Source organism: Marmota monax, unplaced genomic scaffold (genome assembly GCF_021218885.2).
Source record: "Marmota monax isolate L192 unplaced genomic scaffold, Marmota_monax_Labrador192_F-V1.1 WCK01_AAM20220418_F8-fsc00026, whole genome shotgun sequence".
NCBI lineage: Eukaryota > Metazoa > Chordata > Mammalia > Rodentia > Sciuridae > Marmota > Marmota monax.
The window spans coordinates 2,515,577-2,529,554 of NW_026693108.1; the positions used below are offsets into that span (position 1 = coordinate 2,515,577).

General features: G+C 56.4%; 1 protein-coding gene and 1 long non-coding RNA gene across 3 annotated transcripts in view; one reads left to right on the plus strand and one right to left on the minus strand.

Moving 5' to 3' along the window:
• Nucleotides 1–13,978, minus strand: part of Col4a2 (collagen type IV alpha 2 chain) — a 152,103-nt gene that overhangs the window by 17,715 nt on the left and 120,410 nt on the right. For both annotated transcript variants that reach the window (XM_046454778.2, XM_046454777.2), the window contains exons 22-30: nucleotides 13,784–13,947; nucleotides 12,019–12,091; nucleotides 11,829–11,935; nucleotides 9,403–9,604; nucleotides 8,982–9,041; nucleotides 6,640–6,696; nucleotides 6,092–6,199; nucleotides 5,361–5,582; nucleotides 1,822–1,983 (exon numbers count right to left, since the gene is read on the minus strand). In XM_046454778.2, coding sequence (XP_046310734.1) covers nucleotides 1,822–1,983; nucleotides 5,361–5,582; nucleotides 6,092–6,199; nucleotides 6,640–6,696; nucleotides 8,982–9,041; nucleotides 9,403–9,604; nucleotides 11,829–11,935; nucleotides 12,019–12,091; nucleotides 13,784–13,947 — 1,155 coding nt within the window. The remainder of the gene's footprint in view (nucleotides 1–1,821; nucleotides 1,984–5,360; nucleotides 5,583–6,091; nucleotides 6,200–6,639; nucleotides 6,697–8,981; nucleotides 9,042–9,402; nucleotides 9,605–11,828; nucleotides 11,936–12,018; nucleotides 12,092–13,783; nucleotides 13,948–13,978) is intronic.
• LOC124099632 (uncharacterized) lies at nucleotides 10,189–13,638 on the plus strand. Its single transcript, XR_006854026.1, has 2 exons — nucleotides 10,189–10,866; nucleotides 11,705–13,638. It is a non-coding gene; the product is annotated as an uncharacterized LOC124099632 (long non-coding RNA).

The following is a 13,978-nucleotide window of genomic DNA, read 5'->3' on the forward strand; positions in this document are numbered from 1 at the left end:
TAGGAAAGTAGGAAACAGGTTTTCACAGTGGAAGGAGCCTGTGGAAATCCCCCCAGGGCAGGACTTCCGTGGGAGGAGCCCCCTGTGGCTCTCCCCTGCAATCGGGAGCTGCGTCAGGCGTGAGGGGCACTGCCAGCTAGCTCATCAGGGACATGGCTGCTGGGGTCAGTCAGGAGCCTGCCTATTCCGAGTTCCAGGGACAGGACCCTGCCTGACTGCTACTGCCCTCCCTGTCTCCCTGCTCCACCGGGCACCTTCACCGAGGCATCTTCAACAGCTCCAGCCGGCTGCTGTCCCTGTCCTCTCCTGCACCCAGCCCACCTCCAGCTGCCTGCAGACTCCTGAGCCCCTTTCTCCTTCTCTGCCAAGACCCGCCTGTGGCTCCCTTGGCCTGTGGCTCCCTGGCCTGTGGCTCCCTTGGCCTGTGGCTCCCTTGGCCTGTGGCTCCCTGGCCTGTGGCTCCCTTGGCCTGTGGCTCCCTTGGCCTGTGGCTCCCTTGGCCTGTGGCTCCCTTGGCCTTGGGGCCCTCACTCCTCAGCCACCTTCAATGCCTGTCCTGCTCTGGCCTTGCCTTACTGTCCAGACCTCTGCTCCCGCCCTTGGTTCAACCCTGCACTCGGGCCCTTCCTTGGGCACTCCTGCCTCTGCTGGGCTGTCCCCTTCCCTAGGAAGTGCCCCTCCCTGTCCAGTCCTGCCAGCTCCCTGCCTCCTCCGAACACAGGGTTGGTCTCTGCCGCACCCTGGCCAAACACAAGCTCAGTGGTGTGTGGACTCTGCAGTGGAGTGGAGTGTGAGAGGGGACGGGCAGGTGCCTTCGGAGAGGGACTTGTATCTACTGCTCATGGATCTTCAGGGACACGTGCAGGAGCTGAGAACTGGCAAGGCCTCGTGAACACTGACATAGGACCCAAAGCCTCCTGCCCAGCATGTGTGTCCTGAAACCCGGCCAGTACAGCTGCAGGGCGCTGGCCTCACCCCAGCGCCTATTTCCTATTTCCAGCCCGTTTTGGAAATAGGTGCATCTGTGTGCAAGGAGCACCTAGTTTACACATGGTTTGTGTGTGCCCAGCGCGTCCCCCATGCAGACCGTGAAGGTCCTCCACAGAGCTGTCACCTGAGTAAGGCAATCCAGACAATCACAAGCAAGATGGGGGTTTTTAAGAAGCTTAATGTGTTCTTGTCGACAAGACTGTTCTTGTATCGAGTGCTGGTGTTACGGTGTCCTTTGGCAAAATGACGGTGACTGTCTGGAAAACTTTTATAAAAAATAAAACGTGTCCTTGCTGGGCAGCACCAACAATGAGCGAGCCAGGCATGGGGTGGCCGCACATGCTGCAGTCACAGAGCCCGGGGCTGAGGCAGGAGAGCCCTTGGGCCCAGGAGCTCTGCCTGGGCAATGGAGTAAAGTTCGGAAACATTCACTGGTCTCTGAAATGGGGATGCCTGAGACGGACCAGCACCGTGCTCTCTCAGTGGGCAGCGCTCTCTCAGTGGGCAGCGCTCTCTCAGTGGGCAGCGCTCTGGCCCCTCACCTCCTCTGTGCCTCCTGTGGTTTCTCTTCAGCACTGGTTTTGATTTTTTTTCTTTTCCTATTGAAAACTTACCTGGATCTCTGACATTCACAACAGGTACGAAGGGAGAGCTGGTTTCTCTGGCTGCTTGAATTCTCTTTGGTGAAATACACACCCTATTTTTAGAACCTTCTGTACTTAGGGGTTCCTTGGAACACAGTTTGAGGATCCTTCAGGGGACGTCATTACTGGTCTAGTTGTTGTTATGGCGAGGACCCCCCCCCCCTTTCTGGGGCTGTTGGAGCCTTACCTCCGAGGCCTGGGGCACCTGGCCGACCCAAGGGCCCCTCTGGGCCGGGAGCTCCTGGGAATCCATGTTGTCCTGGAGGCCCGGGCCGTCCTGGCTGGCCCGAAGGTCCCGGGAAGCCCAGCTGACCCTTCAGCCCTGGCATTCCGGGCATCCCCTGGCTTCCTGCAGGAATCAGAGGCAAGAGCTGTGAGGCCCATCCTGAGATCAGACACCTGCCTCCTCAGACTCAGTCTATGGAAATGACAGTGACTTGTTTCTGGGCCGCGGAAAACCTGGCAAACACGGGAGGTAGAAAGGACGGCTCCAAAGGGGCGCAGGCCGTCACCCAGAATGGCTGCCGACGTTTGACCTGGTTCCTGCTCCCAGGAACACACCACCTACCTGCAGAGCTGACGCTGTGCATTGACTTTGCCCTTCTCACTGGGCGCTAAGCTTCCGGCACTTGGCCACATTTAAAAATGTCCTCTGCAAACCCACGATGACTGCATGAACAAAGCACCCCGTGGTGTGCACGATCTACACCCCACCGCACCCTCCTGCTGTCTGGGACAGTGCTGTGAGCAGAGTGGGCTGGGGACACACACCATGCCTGTGCGGCAGACCATGTCCTTAGGGAAGTGCCCTGGGAATGGGCCTGGTGGCCAAGCCCAGGCTAATGTCTTAGGAACACCTCACACTGAGCCTCGTTATTAAGGCAGAACCAGAAGCCCTGCAAATGTGGGGCGGGTAAGTATGGTGTGGGGTTAGTTTGCATGTTTTTGATTATGAGGAGCATTTTTTCTCCCATATTTTTCTTTTTGGTGAAGTTGTTTTCTTTACTTACTTTTTCCTCTGGGGGTTTTGATGTTTTTCTTAGACTGCAGGACTTACTCCAAGGATATGAATAGTTTGTCTTATCTAATTTTCTATTGCAAGTTTGCTGCTCAGACTTTGTTTCTAATGTGGAATATTAACATTTGTATGTTTCATACATTTTGTGAGTGTGCCGTATGTGATGCATGCATGGGTGTGTGTGTGTGTGCACATGAGTTTATGGCTTCTTCCCTTGGTTTTGTGTCAGTGGTGTCCTGCCTACCCAGTGGTCAGATACGGTGAACACGTGATTCCTTCTACTTTTCAACACTAGCTGTCTGGATCTCCTCCGCTTAGTCCTTGCCCCCTTCTTTCGGAGCGTAAACTTATCATAGTTGTCCTCCAAGTAGTATAGAGGAGGTGCCAGGCACCCTCTCTTAACCATGACCATCCCTCCAGGTGGGTGGGGAAGGGGAGGGGCAGCCAGAGAACGGACCGGTCAGTCTCAGATCAACCCAAGACCTGAAATCAGGCCTCCTGACTCCCCAGGTACCTGATGGTGTGAATGAGCGGGAGGTGGGTCTGCAGGGGAGTGCGAGAGCGCGTTTGTCTGATCCCAGGGGTGCATACTCTCCCGCCCCCACAGTATGGCTGGCAGTGAGTCCTCACCAACAGGCACGGACACAGAGCACAAGTTAATGTCCAGAGCGCAGTGACTGTGAGGCTCTGGGAGACGGGAGGCCTGAGCACATGAGCCACTGCTGAGGCCATAGGTCCCAGGCCTGTCTTAGGGTTTCTGGGAGCTTTCCTCCTGGAGTGGAGGGAGCAGACCTCTACCTCAGGGGTGGCCTGGGGGAGAGTCGGTGGGGGACATTTTGCTTTCCGTTGTTTGTGGTGATTATTTCCTTGGAGCTGGAGGGTTCTGGTCAGCTTGCCATTGTGGGACACCTGGTGTCGAGGTGACCTGCACATCAGCTGCCTCAGCTCAGTGACATCTGCCCTGTGGGCCTGTGCGAGTACTTGGGAAGTTCTGCTCAGAAGCACAGTGTGCACTGTCTTTGTGACTGACCCCTATGGCTAGCCAGTAGAAGCAGCCTTGCCCACCTGTCCCGGCAACGAGGGACGGTGTGCTGGAAGGGGGAGCTCTTCTAAGTGTGACGGGCTGCCTCCGCCAGGCCATGAGCTTCTCACAGAGGGGAGGTGGGTCAAGAGAGGCTCAGAGGGCATCGGACGTTTACCTGCTGCCACGTTTGAATTTCATGCTTGAAGCCTATAGGGAATGGTCACGTTTTAACGGATTCTACCAGAAGTGTCCTTATCAAAAAGGTCGATTTTTACAGTTGGACTGCGGAGTAGAGGGAGGGTAGACTGTGGGAGGGAAGAGAGTGGGCCCAGCTTTGCCAAGTGAGCATGAGGGTCTCACTTGAACACCAGCAGCAGGCTGCGGCATGGAGCCTTGTCCTGTCTCCACAGAATCATGGACACACACGCTATGCTCTGTAACTGACCCAGAGGGGTAAGCTGGACCGGGAGGCCCCAGTGGCCCAGCAGAGTCTCCATGGCTGGGTCATTTTATCCAGTGACCTACACTGCTTGGTTCAGGGCTGTGGGTGTGCAGACACATGCATGTGTGTGCATGTGCTGGTGAGTTGTTGCACGTGAACATGTGTGCATGGCATGTGTACGGGCACACACGAGCAGTGCCTGAGTGGTGACATAGGCATGAGCAGGCTGTGCGAGGTGCTGTGTGTGCACTCCAGCCACCTCAGGGGCACCATGGCCGGGAGCTGGAGTCTTCCTAGTCGGTATCAACATCTGTAGGAGCTGGTCACTCTTGCTGAAATCAACACCCACTTGCCATGTGTCCCACACTTGAGGCTTTGCTAGGACACTGAGAAGCCCAACCCCAAACCGCGTAACCACACCATGTTCCTGAGCTCTGGGAGCTCCCTGCGGGCAGGACCAGGCTCCACTCTGCCTGAAAGCCCTGGGAAGGGTGTCCAGCAGGGCAGCTGCAGAGCCAGAGGATGGACACTGCTTCTGCACCTCCAGCCAGGTGACAATGCTGCCCACACATAAGTGGTTGACCCACGCAGGCGGTCTGGACTGGGAACACCGGGTGGTGGATTTCCACCATCTCCAGCGTGGGGTCTGCTGAGGTGAAGACCTGCTACTCAGACGCTCTCTGTGATTAAAGCTGGAGGCATGAGGCTCTCAGGGCCAGCTTTACACAGACTGGATTCTCGAGGCCATCTGATGCCTGTTCATGCCCCAGACAGTGCCGTCTTTCTACACTGCTCCCCTGTGAACCTCATGAAGACATTCTACGTCTGTATCCATTTTCACACCCACCACCCAATCAAACTGCATTGCACATTATTCCTATCCCCTCCGTATCTAGTGCCTAAGCCCCCCTAGGCCTGCCCGTCCTTCGTACCACTGGGCGAGTCTGCTGGAAAAACCAGTGAGCCCTGCAGGGTGAGCCCCATGCAACTGAGGGTCCGCAGCTGTGAAAGGTCTGCAGGGCTACGGCACGTATCAGGGCTACGGCAGGCTTGTGACTGACATGAACACGCTGCAGGCATGCATGCTGGGACGAAGTGGAGAAGACAAAGCAAGACCAGGCGCACACAGTGTGGGTGCTTCTCACCAAAGCCCCCAGGAAGGATTTCAGACTCAGCTTGGCAGCCACAGTGCAGCTGGCACAGGGTCCCTCCACTGTAACATGCCCCTGTCACATGACTCACCTCTGAATCCAGGGGAGCCTCTCTCTCCTGGAAGACCTTTCAACCCCGGGTGTCCAGGTAGTCCAGCATCTCCCCGGGGCCCAGGCTGGGCCCCTAGAACTTCTCCTGGAAGTCCCCTCTCCCCAGGGGGTCCAGCTGGTCCAGGCAGGCCAACAGGGCCTGGGAGTCCATCTGGGCCAGGGAGGCCCACAGCACCTTTGGATCCCCGAGGTCCCATGAACCCTAGAAGGAAACGGGGGTCCGTTAGTCAGAGGCCAGCATCGTCACATTCTGGTGCAGTGTGGAAAGAGGTTGGACAGCCAGGCTTGGCAAGTGGCTGGGCGGTGTCCCTGGGGTCCGGGCCTTGCCCTGCTGCCTGTCCTGGTGCCTGCACTTCTCCCAACATCTGTCCACTAAATCTCTTCTGCTTTCCTCCACCATCGGGTCCCAGCCCTACGATTCAACCAGGGGGGACAAGGCTGTGACCAGCTGCTCCCTGGACATGCCACTTCATGGCTCATGGGCTCCCATACATCCAGGTTGCATGCAGGCCAGGAGTGCAGTGGTTGATGGACACTCCCAGGGGATGGGAACACCCGGAGCCATTCTCCTTCCCTTCCCTCTGGTCTGCCCCAGCCCCCTGTCCACTTCAGGGCTCCCAGTCCTGGATGGGACAGTCTTCCTACCCTTAATGTCAGCTGCCCTGATTGTCCACATGCAAGCACTTTCCCAAACTTAAGGGGCTGACTTACCTGGGGGTCCTGGGAACCCTTCCCGGCCTGGGTCTCCAGGAAAGCCCTTGAGCCCTGGTGTTCCATCAGCTCCTAAGAAGCCCGGGATCCCTCTGAGGCCTTTGGTGCCTAAACATTCAGATAAACCATGTGAGATCCACAAGGGTAATTGGGGTGTGACTGCTTGGCACCTGGCCTAATGAGGTCATTCTGAATCTGGGAAATATTGAGGTGTGGGTACGTCAGACCCACCCTGCACCTCGGGGCTTACACAAGGACTCTCCCTGGGTGCCTACCCAGGCCACCGGGCCACAGCCGAGGCCGGGTTCCTCCCTGTGGCAGGAGTTTCTGCTCAGCCAGGGGTTTGCTGAGTGTCCATCACCACACATTTCTCACTGCATGCATAAGAGCTGGCTTCCCAGGGAAATGCCCACGGCTGGCGGTGGTCTCAGCAAGGTGGCACCTGCCATGTCCCGGGAGGGAGCACGCAGGGGCAGAGGGGACCAAGAGGGGGAGAGAAAGCGGAGGATGGGAGACTGGCGTGTTCTCTGGCTTCCTGCGTAGGTTACCTGGGGGTCCTGGGGGTCCTGGCCGGCCAGGCAGTCCTTTGGGGCCTCTGACACAACCTGGGGAGACAGGAGGGAGGAACTGAGGCATTGTCAATGTCAGGTCTCGGGGTCTTGGGGACTGGCAGGGTCAACAGTGGCCAGACGATCGGGCTACCATTTTGTAAGCAATTCAGTGATTTAATTAATCTTGGTTCTGATGTAAGTAGAAGTTCAATCTCATTGTGTAATAATACCAGAATATTCACATAGGGTGCAAATTAAGTCAGACTGGTCAAATAGAAACTGTGCTGTGCTGCCAGAGGTGTCCTTCTTATGGGCAGCAGCCTCAGCCCAGGCCAGGTCATCGTGGCCCTGGCCGGTCAATGCAGACGCCTCTCTCGCCTGAAAATGTCTCCCAGCAGGTGGAGAAGCTTGTGACTTTAAAAGGGATCCTTGGGCTTCTCCTTTGTGACCCTGAACAGCTTCAGAATGAACCCAGCAAGTGGCTGCTCTGAGCAGTAAAGCCCGGCCAAGGCTGCGGTGCTGTGGCTGGCGCTGCCCGGAGAGGTGACGTTTCAGGGGGCGTTTTGTCAGGCGCCCTTTGCTGAGAAAGCTGTCTTGCAAGCATAGGAGTTGTTGGGACCTCTTTGGTCCATTTCCCTGAGAGTGCGGACCAGGGCCCCATGTGTCCTGTCTGAATGGCCAGCGTCTGCCCAGGACATTAGCCCCCTCTGCCTCGGTCTCTGGGTGGCATCGTATTCTTGGCCACCTTGGAACAGCAGGTCCTTTCCTATGAGAGGCTCCGTACACGTCTCATCCTCATCATTGATGTCATGGTCATCGTTGGCAAACCGCTCTGCCAGTGCTGGGGAAACCAAGGGGGTTCTTTCACCCCAGACCGTGGCTTAACATCCGGAATATTCTGGGAGGTACAGCCAGTGGCTTCTTCACCAGGCACAGGGCTACAGCCACACTGCTCTTGGTGTCTGTGGAATGTCACAGTCTCTGATCTTTGCGCCACTGTTATCAGCTTGGACACATCTCGGATCTTGGCACAGCCCAGAATCACTACCCACTGAAGCCCTGGGGCTCTGGGAACACCCCCAGATCACGAATGCATTACTGTCCACGGCTCCCTGGCCTCTACTCCTACTGAGTCATGATCTAGCTGATGCCTCGAAGCCTTGGCCCCTCCCCAGTCTCCCAGCATCCGCTTGGGGCTCGCTCTCTGCTTGACCAAGGCACCCTGTGAGACAGCTCGGGTTACGACCAGTAGTGACCTCCTGCAGGGCTTCATCCTCTGAGCTCTCTTCACCTGCTTCCACATCCCCGAGTGCAGAGTGCTCCAAGCTCCGTGCTCCTGGCTCGCCGGCAGGGCTTTCTGTACTTCCGCTGTTGGTCTGTGTGACTGGCCCAGATCCCTCCTGAGTTGGTGGTGGAAGCCATCCCCTACCTGGCGCACACCTTCTCCCTTCTCTGCGACTGCAGTGGCAGGTCCCAGCTTCTGGGTGAGGAGCCGCTCTGTGGCCTTGATGCCCCCCCCCACCCCGCCCCACTGCAGAATGGAGCACAGTGGCTAGCTCAGGATCCTGATGGAGGAGCCTGGAGCTTCAGGGGGGCCTGGGCCCCTGCCTACGACTCTCAGGCTTGGAATGGCCCTTTAGGTGACCGGCCTATTCTGAGACCTGTGCAGGTGCCATCCCTGCTGTGCAGGAACCGGCAGCTGACCCGGGCTGTCCAGCCCCTGACTTCAGGGTCAGACCTTCACCTTCACCTTGAGAACGGCTCCTCTAGCTGCAGTCCTCATCCTCCCCGTCCTGGGGATTCTGACTGGCCTGGTGCTCCACGTGTGTCTTTGTGTTTTCCTTCTCTCTCCCTAGCTTCTGCTCAGTGTCCAAGTCTACCTGCAGTGACTCCCTGTCCCCAGATGTTGGCTGGGGCCATCCCTCGAGCTGCCTGCTTGCTAGCCTTGTTCTCTCTAGCACCTGTCCATTGCTAGGCAGGATTCTTCCCTGACACGTGGGCCTCGCTCTTCACTCTGGACAACAAGCCAGCCATCCACCGATGTCCTTCATGGCCACGCAGAGAGGTGGACAGGTGCAGATCTCAAGTGTGAGCACCTCTGTGGTGTTCCTTCACACGGAGTGGATGTGGTGCACTTGCCACTCGTGGGTACACCGTGGGGACAGCCTTGAGGTGCTTGCCTGTCCTGAGCTGAAGCAGATGGGCCCCAGCTTTGCACACACCACTGTTCCCGCCCACCCACGCTGCAGGAGCTCAGCGAGCCCTCCTCAGCAAGTCACGTGTCTGACCAGCCCAAAGTCTTATAGCCATCTAGAGCCACCTGCTCCCCGTTACTGTACCTGGCTGTAAGGTCTCTTGTCTGTCACCTCCAATGGGCCTTTTGACATCTGTGTCACAATCTGCAAGACACAAGGAGAGCGTCAGGCAATCTTGGAGCCACTGAAAGGCGCTGACTTACCACGGGGGTGTGCGTGCGTGAATGTGTGCGTGCCCTGCTGGGGAGTTAGAGTGTGGGCCCCAGAATCAGAAGGCCAACTTCTGAACTTGAGTGCCCAAGAGGGGAAGCTCCACATTTTGACTGCTGAGAAGAGCAGGGGGTGGGTGGGGCAGACCCCCGTGGTGACGATCCATCAGCCAAGAATAGACGTGGCTGCGTGACGCCCTTGCCTGGCTCCTGGGGGGGTGCAGGTTGGTGCAGAGGGAGTGGGAGCACTCACTGGCATCTGATACTCGGAAAGCAAACAAAGGGCTCCCCCTTACCTGGCTGTCCTGGGGTTCCGGGGGAGCCAGGAGGACCGGGGAAGCCTGGCGGTCCAGGTAGCCCAGCGTCTCCAGGGAATCCACGCTCGCCCTTAGGGCCTGGCAAGCCCAGTCCTGGGGGGCCCATTTCTCCTGGAACACCCTTGGTTCCAGGTATGCCTGGGTGACCTGCGTCCCCTGGGGGACCTTGGATGCCATCCCCCTGTGAGAAAACAAATAGAGCATCATAGACAGCCGCCACTGCCCGGGTTCCTGTCCCATGTCCCTGGAGTTCTGTGCCATGGATACAGAGCAGAAAGGCCACAGAGATGATCAGGACCTGCTGTCATGGCCCCACCAAGTCACAAGGATCAGGGTCAGGCTTCATGACACTTGGGAGCAACCGGACAGAGGCAGCTGCTGAGTCACACCTATGTCCCACACTCATTTCCTACTCCTAGCTGCTGTATCTTGCACCGAACGGACGTCACCAGAAAGTCCTGTGTGAGCACAGGGGGGCCGGGGGAGACACGTGGGTCAGGGACAGGTTACTGGCATTGTTATGATTGGCATTTGTGCCATCTACGGTACACAGGGACAGCGCGTCATTAAAGGAGAGGAAGCTAAATTAGATGAGAGAAAGCTAGAAATGAGGGGAGACTACAGGATCGGAAAAGACGGCTAAGTCACAGGATGGGACACTCCCCAGGGGGTGTCCTAAGACGACAACACAGGGTGGGTGGGGCACTGGGGTGGGGCAGTGAGCTCGGGGCGATTTGGAGGAGCTGCTGGGGGAATAGTCCCAGCTTCCCCACAGAGCCAGGGGGTGGAAGAGGGGCCTTTTGATGACAGTGAGGCCCAGGAGATAAGAAATCTCACTGCTGTTCTCGAAATCACTTTCTCTGCCAGGTTTAAGGCCTGCAGGTGCATGGAAGGGCCCTGGCAGCCCCTCCTCAAAGCACACCAGTGCTGATGTGGGGGCCTTGATGTCAGGGCTCCTGCGGAGATCATGGGGCAGGCGCCCACCTGCCATGGCAGATGAGGCTCAGGCACCAGTGACTCCCACCAGCAGGTGCTCCTGTCCTTAGCTCAGTGGTCCAGGGAGCAGGGAAGCCCATGAGCACTGACAGAGGCCACCCGCCCCAGGGAACCAGCAGCTGGGGTCTGAGTGCTTCTCTCAGAGGCCTGCTCCGGGAACATAGCAGGGAAGGCTGTCCCTGTCACGGGTCCTTGGTGCCTTGGAGCTGGCTGGACCCTCACAGTCAGGGTCGTGTCCCCTGCAGAACACAGTTCCACAAGCCACTGACCCAGGCCACTGTCACTGAGACAAATCCACACGCACACCACAGGGCGCCGGTTCCCCTCACCCAACCCCAGCTCTGCCTCCCATCTCACTCCTGCTGTCTTCCAGACAGGACTCGCTGCGACACGGTCACAGAGTCACCCATGCCACCTGGCCCAGGACGACCGCCCCAAGCATAACAGGTACAGCAGACCCTGGCCATGCTGAGGTCAGGTAGGCCCGGGCTGCAGACCAGGCAGAGGGGCTGCCCACAGTCAGGTTGCAAAGCCAGGAGGGAGGAGGCATATGCATTCCCCGCACCGTGAAGGGGACCGTGCTTAGGAGCAGGTCACGCAGAGGATCCAGGGACAACAAGGGCTTAGTGGGAGGACTGCTCTCCCTACCCCAGGGACCTCTGTCACAGGGACCAACGCACACAGGCAAGTCGAGAAGGCAGCTGTCTACCAGACGAGGAAGGATGGAGGCGCCTCCAGTCTTCCCTCCTAGCCTCAGAAGGAGCCTGCACACCTGGCTCCCAGCCACCAGCCCGAGCTGGGGAGTCACCTCTGCTGAATGAGCCGCCCCGTCAGAGGAGCTTTGTTAGGCAGCCCCAGGACACCAAAACCAAGAGCTTAAGGAGGCTTGCTGGCCACAGGGAAAACCGAATCTAGGAAAGAACAAGAGGCAGGAAATGACAGTGCAGAATCACAGGAGGAGAGAACCAGGTCTGTTACGGGGGGCAGGCAGGGGTGACGGCCATGCCCCACCTCCCTGACTGCCCAGGAAAGGAGACAGGGTCTCTAGGGATCAAACATCTCCTCTTTCAGTGTTTGTCGCAAACCCCCAATTGTCTATTTCACTATTTATTCTCCAAAAATAGGACTCTACCGCTCACTCTAGAAAATTCTATTTCTTTTCTCCTTCTATATTATGCCTCGAGGAATATTTATTTACTCTGTGACTTTAAATGTTCACTCTGGATCTGGCTGCTAACTTATCCTGCTGTTTCCTAACAGAAACAATTTGTGTTCATTAAAACAGATGGTGCCAGCCTTCGCACTGGGTCAGGTCAGTGCCAACACCAACACCATTTGCTTCTCAGCTGTCTGGAGGACACAAGCATCAGGACGAGCCGCCAGCCTGCCCTGCCACTTCGGCTACTCACAGGAGGGCCTGGGAGGCCCGGGAATCCATCGAGTCCGTCGCGCCCAGGGACACCGTCGTCGCCTTTCATTCCATGCACACCTGGGACACCGGGTTGTCCTCTCTCACCTGGGAAGGAATTCGCAAGTGAATCTCCTGATGCATCCACTGGAGAGCCAAGTGGCCCAAGCTGCCCGGCCACAGGAACTGACCTTTAGTGGTTATTGTTCTGGAATCCCCTTTAATTCCCTTGGGCCCAGGAACACCAGCGATGCCAGAGACTCCCTGTGGAGACAAAGGGACAAGCGTTTCTCCCTTTAGGCTGCTTGGGACACCTACGGAGAGAATGCTGAGTAGCTCACACAACCCACGGGCAGTTGCCTGTCCCCAAGCCCAGTGCTGCTCAGAGAAGCCCTGAAGTGCCAGAAATGCTCTGTTGGGCTATCTGGCAAGTGACCACCTGCCACAGTGCCCATCAAGCCCTGTCACTAAAAATGGACAGTAGGACTGAGGAATTGAATTTAGATATTTTTAAAAATTTTAATTAAAATGTAATGGAAGTGCCCCAGGTAGTTGGACGGTGGAAACCTAGACTCGCTACTCAGGGTGCCATCCCCAGACCAGTGTGCTCAGCATCTCTGGTGAGAGATACTGATGCTTAGCCCCACCTCCCTGAGGCAGCCAGAGGGTGACCTGCTTCTTAAATAGGATTCCTGGACCCAGTGCCTTTGAGAAGCATTGACCTAAAACAGGAGGCTGCCGAACTCTTACCTACAGGTTTGGATCCCGGCAGGTTATGAACTTCTAAGTACAATGCTTAGAAACTCGGATCATTTACCATTGTGAGCAATCAATGTATTTAATTCATGGTTTCTTTTGCAAAATGAAGTTTAGGTTGAGGGAAAAATAGGGCTTAGAGAGAAGTTGGTTACAGGGACACTCGAGTTCAGGTCGTAAGATCTCAGGCGGCTTTTTCAATGGGCAGAAGTGAGTGGGGATTGTATTTTAATGTGTGTTATGTTAGTTTTAGGGCATATCTTAGTTGATGCTATTTCCAGGAATTTAGGACCTCTGAACTGAGTGGAGAGTGGCCACACAGCTGCTAGAGCAGAATGAGTGTTGGTTTAAAGAAATAGTCAGTTACAAGAGACTGTGGGCTCCTTTCTCCTGGCAAAGTCCACAGATACTAGATTTATTGATGACTTGGCTCTCTGCAGAAGAGGGCAACATTCTTCCAGCATCCAGGACAGTGTCCCACACAGACTTGCTCAGTAAATACGTTGTGTCAATGGACAGGAGGAAGAATGTATTTACTGGCCGACTCCTAAGCCTCAAGGCCTCTGCCAGACTCTGTCAGTACAAGTGTCAAAAACAAACCATAATTACAAGAACTCATCTCAGCCATCCCACTGCAGGGGGCTGCTGAACCTGAGCATATGACCAAACGCAAGACAACGGGCACAACAGGAACATGCTCTTTGTGCTCAGCACGGCCTTTCCCAGGCCTGTCCACACTGCAGCACGAATCAGTGGTGGTCCTGATTTATAGCGGATCCGATTCCTTTGTATGGAGAGCCCAAGTTTGGTTCACCTGTTCACCGGAGGATGGACAGGTTATTGTCTCTTTGTTTTGACTCGTATGAGTAATGTCCCTGTGCACATTGGTGCACACATATTTTCATGGACGTGGGTGTTGGATTCTTTTGGGTTTCTCCTGGGAGTGAATTTCTGGCCTTGGTGGTGACCCCTGTCTAACTTTTTGAGGTGTGAGACCTTCTTCCACAGTGGCTGTACCAGGTCACACTCCCAGTGGTAAAAGCTTTTGAGGTTCACCTTGGACGTGTGGCTTTTTGGAAGGTGTGTCCGTGCGCTGGGGACCGAGTGTTGGTCTACAGTGTGTTAGATGAACTGGGCATGCCTCAGGTTCTCTTAGCTCCTGGTCACCAGGCTGGTCACCAGGATGCCCAGTTTCCTCACCTTGAACCCTGGGAACCCAGGGATGCCGTGCTGTCCGGGGTCTCCTTGGTCCCCTTTCTTCCCTGGTTCCCCATTGATACCCGAGAAACCTTTGGGTCCTGGCAGTCCTGGAAGACCCCTGATGAACTGGTCACTTTCTGCACATTTACAGTCCCCAGCGTCACCTGCAGTGGTGGAGGGAGGGCACGTGTGTTA